Raw genomic sequence first — 9,397 nt, 5'->3', positions numbered from 1 at the left:
CATGGTTACAGAAATCAAAATCATTGTACCACAAGAACTCACACTTGCCCCACTTCCTGGGCCTCACCCCTGAGAAAATATTTCTTCCTAATAAAGTCAGTTGAAACCCCAGTCCAGATTTATGCCTGAAGAGGAACTTTGCTAAGGGATCCTCCAGATGTGCCAATAGTTCTGGGAAATGTTTGACTATTCTATTTTGGATATTATGCCTCATAATGGCGGGATATAGACCGCCGCTTTGCGGCGGTCTCCCGCTGGCGCCATTTGCTCCACGAGGGAGCTGCAGCAGCCAAACCGCGCGGCTCCCGCACAGAGCAAAAAAGAAGCTCCATTTCGGAGCTTCTTTTTGCAGCGCTTCTATGATGTCGCGAGGCTCCGCTGGCGCATTCACGACATCATAGGCGCCGCGACACATCTGGACACTATGCGTCCCGTACGTAAACATGGCGGCCCACAAGTGGAAGGGGCGCCGCCATGTTGTACGTATTCTATACGTACTAGGGTTAGGGGGGTGCGGAAGCACCGCCCCTTCCTAACCCTAGTACGTATACAGTACGTACTATATGGCGGTGTGTATCCCGCCCAAGATACCTCTGGGGTCCAAAAGAAATTCTGCAAAAATAAATACAGTCAGCCCACGGCTTGAAAATATTCCAAAAAAGTATAAATTCCAAAAAGCAAACCTTGATTTTGCCAGTTGATATAAGGGACATCATTTTGCTGTGCCATTATATTTAATGGGACTTGAGTATCCACAGATGTTGTTATCCACGGGGGATCCTGGAATCAAACCTCACCAGATAACAAGGTCCCACCATAAATGACCTCTCCAGGAGATCTTAGAGGGCAGAATCACCCCATGACATCCATTCCCAGAAAAAAGGGGGAAAATAGGAATTCTCCAAAACACACTGTAAAGGCCATGGGACATTTTAAGCCAAGAATGACTTAAAATACCCTCAAGGGGCCCAAGAAGACCATCAAACATGCCCCATGGCCTTTACAGTATGTTTTGGAGCACTCCTATTTTTTATTTTTTTATTTTTATGGGAGTGCATGTGATGGGGTGACTCAGCCCTCCAAGATCTCCTGGAGAACTAATGCACCCTGCTATTCATCCACATTTGCCCACCCTTGTTGTAGATAAAACAAATGAAAATACCATAACTGCAGTGCAACACAAAGTATGTATTCAACCTGGTAAGTGGAAATGTACCGGAAGAAGGCAGGTCATCGGAAAATTTCCATGGAAAAAGTAGCAACTATTTTCAACAACTATTCAGTCAGTAGGACTTCCCAGAAGCTGAGACAATGGATGCAGATGTAGGAATTTATAATCTCCTGTATCAAACTTCCAGGATAGAGGAGGCACTGCATCCTGGGGGTTCAAAAAGTCATTGCTACTCCCAGACGATCACACGAAATAGGCCAGAATAGGAGGCATATCAAATAGATATGCTTAATAGCCCTCATTAAGTACAGTAACAACTCCTACTAAATCCTAGGGCCTTTTTCCAGTCTGAATGAGATCTAAATCAAATAGTTTCTTAGTTAGGAAACACAGGCTTGGTGTAACTTTTTCTTTTCTTTTGAGGCACCTTATAAAGCCTCAGACCTTTCATCAATACAGTACTATTGTCATTTAGGAATGTGAAAGCCCACCCTGCATCAGGCAGTTCTGGGTTCTGGGGCTTCCAAAGGTTAAAACAGACTTATTTTTGAAACACCAAGGGTAGTTTGGAGTCCAGAAAGACAGTGTCCACCCCCCTTTAAAAAAACAGGTTTTTAAAATTTATTTCTGTTAGTTTCCAGTTTGTGGGGGGTGTAGAGTTGAACAATTTGATAAGTTAATATTCTAATCAGAGATAACATTTTATTAGGACTTTCCAGTCATGGTACTGTGCAGGAAGGATTGTGAGTCAACAAAAAAGTTTGGTTTTGCCTCATACTTCTCTGGTTCTCATGTAGAGAAAAAAGACAGCTTAGGAGTTATATTATCTGGTGACTGGAATAGCGTGCTTTACTACAATTGATCCAAGTTTTCTGATTCAATGACTTTTCTCCTCTCAAATATCAATATTTTTCCAATCCACAGGCAGTATGTGTACAGTCATTCTGTTAATTTTTTTCTATTGTATGTTCCTTATAGGAGGCACTGATTTTCTCTCTTCCCCAGACTCACTTTTCTCGAAGTACTTTTCACCCTATAGTGTCCAGGTTTCTATAATTGCTTGTTACTATTTCTTGGACTTCTTATGTATGTATTCTTCAACGTATTGTTACACAAACTTTGTGGATTTTTCTTCTGCTAGAAAGTAAACTAGGACCAACTTTGGTCATTTGTGGACTTGATGAAGACAGTCTTTTTCCAGCAGATATGTGACCTGTGTTATTTTCTTTGTTCTCATGGTAACATATAGTATTTTGATAAAGGAAAGGTCAAGATATCTTTAAGTAGCGAGTATTTAGGATATTACTTAAGTACAGAGCTAGTGCAATTCCCAGTTCTGGTTATTTATTATTGACTGTTGTCCTGCTGTAGTTGTGGTCTTTTCCAGTATTTTTTTAGTCCTACTAAAGCCAGTGCAACAAAGAGTGCTCCCACAGCAACTACAAGTGCTCTTTCCCATTCTTTGGACAACAGCGGACTAATCCAATGAGAACCTGCAAAAGAAGTTTCCAATTTTCATTCATTTGTTTTCAGCTTGGTCACCTATATGAAAGATACTTTTATGCAGCAGCTTACATCCTTCTCAAACTATGTAGCTTCCCATACATCACTTTGCCCACCATTAGCAATCTCCACACTTATGCAGTAGGAAATTGTAGCACCTTTGAAAGACGTTTGTAGCAACAGCTTTCATAGATTCAATCTATCAGATGTTTCATATTTCATAAAAGAAGGGAAGACAAACTGGTAGATCTACACAAACTTTCATGGTCACTAATCATTCACAAAGCACATGCCAGAAATAACTTATGCATTCATGTGCTTCTGTCACAAGATTGCTTGAAGCTTACCTGTAAAGACTCAGGCCCTGTACAGACCAGCACTTTGTGGCGGCCTGGGGGCTGAGTCAAGGCATCATGTCCAGATGAAGCATGCCCTTGATAATGCCACCAGGTCACCATGAAGCTGTGTGCCACTCCAGATGACACAGCACCAAAGTGGTGCCATACAGCTACACTGCTGCGGCTATGGCACCCTTTAGAGGGCGCAACAAGGAGCTGCTTTTTGCAGCTCCTGTTTGCACCCTCCAGAGGCCGAATCAGGACTGCGGTGTGAGATTGCCATGGCCCTGATCTAGTCAGGAAAGGGGTGTCTACACACTGCCCCTTAGAGGCTGTTTGTACAGCCCCTTAGTCATGAATGTTACTGTTACAGATGGGAAAGCATAGGCTTATATATTTTATTATAGGCTCTTTGCTGAAGATTGAACACCCCATCTTATTTGTTCTGTAGTTCTTCTTATGAACAATAGAGGGGTACAATACTAAATAGCCAGAAAGGACAGCAGTACAAGTATTCCTTAGTTTGTTGTTGGTTTTTTCTATTTAATTAGAGATCCATTGTTTGCTGGGGAAAACCCTGCCCATGAATGGTTTTCATTTGTATTTCCATGGAACATGAAAGACACTGCAGACTGGGTCAGCCAGAAAAATTAGCAGTAGCAGTACACATTATAAACCAACACTGAAATTCTGGACCATGCCAACAACTATCAGGTCAGAATGTACAGGGAAGCCATTGAAATCCACAAGCACCTGGACAACTTCAACGGGAAAGAAGAAATCCTTAAAGTTAGCAAAATTTGGTTACCAGTCCTGAAAAACACTAAAATGAAGACCCAGCAAATGCAAATGAAAACCACCCAGGGTCAGGGGTTTTCTCAGCAAACAATGGATCTCTAATTAAACTGACACAAATCCTCTTTGCATATCCTCCCACCCTGAGGCCTTGCCATTCAAGAACAGAACAATACACAGATTAACATGGAAACCGCTCTTCCCAACCCAGGGTCACACAGTGTGTGTGTGTGTGTGTGTGTGTGTGTGTGTGTATATATATATCCCACTCACTTCCATGCCAGCATTCTCTAAAGATGCCAGCCACAGATGCTGGCGAGACATCAGCAATAAACTCTTCTAGAACATGGCCACATAGCCTGAAAAACCCACAACAAACTATGGATGCCGACCATGAAACCCTTCAACTTCAAATATTCCTTAGTTCTGAATTCATAAAGATCCTAAACAGTTTCAGCATTTTTCAAAATTAATTCTATATTATAATTGAAGATCATGTTGTGTACAGAACATGATATTCTCTCCCAAAAGGAAGAATAGGACCAAGTGTTTCAGTGTGCACCATGAAAATGCCTTTATGCTTGATAGAAATTCATACTCAGTCGTATAACACTTCAACCATTACCTTTCTGCTCAGTGTTGTCTTGCTCTTTGCTCATCTGGAAATCTATTGGTCCTTCTGCTGTCACTAGACTCTTTGGGGTGCTCTGCAGGACCTGGTCCTCAGGTGTTCTCCTGGCTATTTGATGAGATAGGTTAGCATGTAGCTTTTAATACCCATCTCCCTGCTAATCCTATCCCATCTTTTAGATTCCAGCCTCCACCAAGTTATCAATGGCAAATCTTCAGGAAGTCTCTAGCTTTCTAGGAACTGCTAGATGCTAAATAAAATATAAAATATATCTTTCAAGGGTACTTGCATAAAGAATGAGGTGCTGTAATAAGGGAACATCCCCCAGTATTAGGCATGATGCAAACATTCTACTTATTTCTGGAGTTAATTTTAACTAGATAGTCATTCTCAAATGTATTTTCATGATGTTTCATGGGGTCCGTCCATGTATTACCTCATCATCTCCAGACTACCTTACAGCCCACTGCAACTTTATCTAGCTCTATATCTGATAGATGGCACACCTTGAAAATTTGTGCAGAACAAATTGTTCTTCAGAGCATCACTAACTTTATGGATGCTAGTTGATCTTAGCCATCTTACATGGACTAGACTACAATATTCTCAAATTATGATACTGTTCTATATCCAACCCAGGTCAGAAACTGGTTTCGTAAACAGTAATGCATTCCTATCAAGTAGCAACTCCCATGGAGGTGCAATATAGCAAAAGAAAAAACAAAGATTACTAGCCTCAAACAAGATAATACCTACAAATCATTAGAACAAGCATATTTTCCCTGGAAAATAGCATATGAATCTTTCACATACACCCCCACAAGCATTTTCACATTGCGTTGTTAAGTAGAACTGGAAAGGAAATTTAGCTACAAGATAGTAAGTACATTTTTTCTTGAACAGTAGCCCAACTGCTTCTTGACAAGAGGAACTCTTATATACTTTGTCTCCATGGCAGCCCTCTAAGTTCATTGCACTGGAAGGATAACAAGGAAGCTTATCGTACAGGCCCTGGAATGGGCATGTTGCATTACAAAAGGGGTCATTATGGGAATGGGAGGCAGCATAGAACGAATCTTACCACACAGGAAAACGCCACCTCTGCCGCCGCTGCCAAAAATTCCCATTCTGTTCCGGATGTGTCCCAGGGGGCTGATTTTTGGGAACGCTTCTAAACAGTTCCCGAAAATTGGCCCCTAGGGAATGCATCCAGAATGGATGGGAACTCCTGTGTGGTAAAATCCGTTCTATGCCGCCTCCCATTCCCATAATGACCCCTTTCATAATGCAACAGGACCATCTGAGTTCAGGCTGTAAGGAGGCAAGGTGTCAGCTCTAAGTAGTAAGCATTTTTTGATATGTCCCAGTGTCCTTCATGAACTTTGTTTTCTACAAGACCTTCTTTGCTTATGATTTCTTTGTCGCTGCTTCAGCACTAATAGTGGAAATTACATAAGACTGTTAGAAGGTAAGCCATTGCATAGTTATGAAACCAAGAAACTCTACTCTTCACTTTAACAGCTCTGGAGAAGAAGAAAATGACATCTAAATAATGAGGAAACTATTACCTCTCACCCCAGGACAGTGAAGCATGCAGGATTCCATTTCTGATGGAATACAGGCAGCAGCACTACAGTGGAAGTATACCTGGTAAAATAAAGTCCATCAAACTAATAGCATTATCTGTTAGACTACAAGTCAAATACAGTTGTTCTTCATGTTACCACTTGACCCACCAGAAGCCCTCCTCAGCCATACCAACCACATTCTGCTTGTTGTGGTTTCTGACACACTTTTGTGTGAGAAGTTCAAACCCTTTGGGCCAAGTAGCCTTCAGGATTCCTTCACTTCCTTCTGTGGATTTTGTCTCTCTCAAGTTCAGAGGTCTGTCGTCTGCAGAACAGGACCATAAAATATTTCATTCCAGTGAAAACATCATTACCTGACTATTAACACTTTGCTGTCAAGAGCTGCTCCAGGGCAAGCAGCTCAAGTGTGAAAAACTGGACATTTTTAAGGTGGGACAGAAACATGATCTGAGAGCCTTATATGGAACAATAACCATCCTAACTCACCCAGCATATTTGCTACTATTTTGAAGTCTCCAAGAAAGCACATCTCCTTGAGGTATGCTGTTAATAATAAATAAAATATACCTTACTTCTATCCCCTAAGCACTCTTTCTGTCATAGAGAAAACTTGCCCCAACCTCATCTCCCTGTTCCTTAAATGGGCTCTGCAACTGCATCAACTACATGACATTCAATAGTTCAGAAAGAAGAGCTTCCTCCATCTTTTTGACTTGCTATTGAAAAAAAGGCTACACTGTTATATTAAGCAGAAAAATTACACAACACTTACATTACAAGCATTAAACTAGCCTATGCCTTTACCCTGTCTAAAAATTATTGTTGATCTAGGATGATTTATCCCATCTAGTTAGAACGTTATTAGAGGGAAAGAGAGCTTGTGTTCAATAATAAAAGTTCTAGTAATGATGGTTGGACAAAACAGTATATACAGGCACAAAGGCACCACATTTTGTTTAGTTAGATTTGTATCTACCTTCCTACCAAAAACAGCACTGAAGGTAACTAATTAACAGAATTCAAATAAATAATTTCTCAAATACAATGGGCCCTTGGTATCCACTGGTATTTGGTTCCAGCTTACTACACATGGATACCAAAACCCATGGATGCTAAACTCCCATTACATTCATTGAACTAGCAAAATTGTGTCTCTTGTGTAAAATAGCAAAATCAAGGTTTGCTTTTTGAAATTTATATTTTATTTTATTTTTTTCAAGCAATGGATGATTGAAGCCATGGATGAAGAATCCATGTATATTGTAGGCTGCTTGTAGTTAAATTCAGCTATGGTGCTACTGTTAAAAAGATGCCATACACTCAACCAGTTAACTCTGTTTTGCAGGAACCCAAATTAAATTGCAGAAGACTGTCAGAATGAAGAAGTCTTTGCCTATCAACAGAAGGACAATAACAAAATGAGTGGCCTAGCGTAACCTCCTACATCAAGGAATCCAGAACATGTTGTGTCCGCCAAGAAAGCCCTTTGTTATTTCCATTGAACCTGCCTTAAATCACAAATGAGCCAAATATTTTTTAGGAAGAGGAACACTAACATCAGATAACACTAATTTCAGATAGGCCTGGACACAAGTTAAAGGGTTTCATAGGCTACAACCAGCACTTTAAATTTGACTGGAAACCAACTAGTGGTAACCAGTAAAGCTATTATATTATTAGCCTAAGTGGCAACAGTCTGATCAAACCATTTTGGATCCGGTATAGTTTCTTAATACATTTTGAAGGTTAGTATAGAATGTGAAAACAGTATAAATGGGATATAAAAGAATCATGGAGAGATCATATATCTCCAGGTAAGGCTGAAGTTGGAACTCTACCCTCAAAAGCACTCCTGGCCACGACAGAAACCTGGGCGGGGTACAGACCGCCACTTTGCGGCGGTCTGCCGCCGCCGCCAGTAAGTCCGCGGGGGAGCCGGAGCCTTCAGACGGCCCGACTCCCGCGCGGACCGAAAAAAGAAGCTTTAAAATGGAGCTTCTTTTAGCGTCGCGTTTGCGACGTAGCGAGGCGCCAGGGGCGCGCTCGCTACGTCACAAGCGGCGCGACACGTCTGGACGCTGTGCGTCCAGTACGTAAAGATGGCGGCGCCCATGTAGAAGGGGCGCCGCCATCTTGTACGGACGGAGTCCGTACTAGGCCCAGGGGCGTCTAAAAGAGACGCCCCTTTTTTAAAATGGGACGTCCGGAGGACGTCCCAAAGGGCAGTGTAGAAAGCCCCCTAGGCCTCCAAACTCTGAACCTTAGTGAAACTCTGAACACTTAGTGAAAGTGAGTGTGACCCCCTTCCAGCACAGGTTAGAATAACAGAATGACAGAATCAGTTGAATTACTTTCTTTAAATTTATTGTTTTGATTTGTGTTCTGCCCTTTTCCCAGAACTGGGATAGAAGACAGCTTTTAATGTTATTAAAAACAAGTGCCAATAAAAATCAACGTAACTTGTAATCATTAAAACAATTGATTAAAATATATAAACTTAATTTGTCTTAAATGTACCAAAATAACATTAAGTAATTCAGCACATCCATTAAAACCCTTGTCTACAGTAAGCAGTCAGTTGCTGAAAGCCTGCCTAAATAGTAGGAGTGTGAAAAATGTTCATTAATATTTACATCTTCTATGAAAAAAGGTGTTTTGACACTCAAGACACCCTGCCAAGGAAAAGGAGACCAGCTGTAAGATTCTTTGCACTTTGGGGAAAACTCATTTATACAAAACACATATGATTTTCCCTGGGCAGGAAACAAGTATTTTGTCTTCCATCTATTTTTTTTTAATTTTACATAGAACACATATGCAGGAGAACTACATGTTTTTCCCCACTAGATTGTGTGTGTTCACGCAAAATACATCAGTTTCACAAATATTGTATAAAATTTGTTCACTTTGTACAGTCATTCCTGCACAGAAAATGGCTGAATGATCAGTGCAACAGGGTTTTTGTATAGAAAACAGTGTATTTTGCACAACATGCCTATTTTTCTGCTTGAGAAAATCATGTTATTTTGAGCAAAAATATCACTCTTCACCCCTACCCCCCCCCCCAAAAAAAAATCCCAATGAACAAGTAATGCTTCAGATTTGTTCAGAAACTTTGGCATTCTCCTTGGGGGGAATCTGCAATTTCATACTTGCAATAATGAAATAAGTGAAGTTTTACATAGCTACTAGACAGAAAAATCTGTATATACCAGCAGAAAGACAACAGGTAACAGACTGATCCAGCCTTCCTTGAGAGTTCCATAGTCTGCCACCTAGAAGGTTTCCCCAGATCTATCTCTGAAAATAGTGGGAAAGAGAAAAGAACCTTTCCTGTAAGCCTCAAAACCCCATTAGGGTTGTGTGCAAA

At 40.9% G+C, this 9,397-nt stretch overlaps 1 protein-coding gene across 1 annotated transcript in view; it reads right to left on the bottom strand.

The window, feature by feature from the left end:
• Nucleotides 1-2,463: 2,463 nt before the first annotated feature.
• The window catches only part of LOC121925230 (zona pellucida sperm-binding protein 4-like), a 19,704-nt gene continuing 12,770 nt past the window's right edge, over nucleotides 2,464-9,397 (bottom strand). The window contains exons 10-12 of the mRNA XM_042457106.1: nucleotides 6,007-6,085; nucleotides 4,433-4,546; nucleotides 2,464-2,664 (exon numbers count right to left, since the gene is read on the bottom strand). Of these exons, the coding sequence (XP_042313040.1) occupies nucleotides 2,519-2,664; nucleotides 4,433-4,546; nucleotides 6,007-6,085 (339 nt within the window). The 3' untranslated portion in view covers nucleotides 2,464-2,518. The remainder of the gene's footprint in view (nucleotides 2,665-4,432; nucleotides 4,547-6,006; nucleotides 6,086-9,397) is intronic.

Source organism: Sceloporus undulatus, chromosome 3 (genome assembly GCF_019175285.1).
Source record: "Sceloporus undulatus isolate JIND9_A2432 ecotype Alabama chromosome 3, SceUnd_v1.1, whole genome shotgun sequence".
NCBI lineage: Eukaryota > Metazoa > Chordata > Lepidosauria > Squamata > Phrynosomatidae > Sceloporus > Sceloporus undulatus.
Note: the sequence above shows the minus strand (reverse complement) of the source record. Positions and strands in the feature narration are given on the sequence as shown.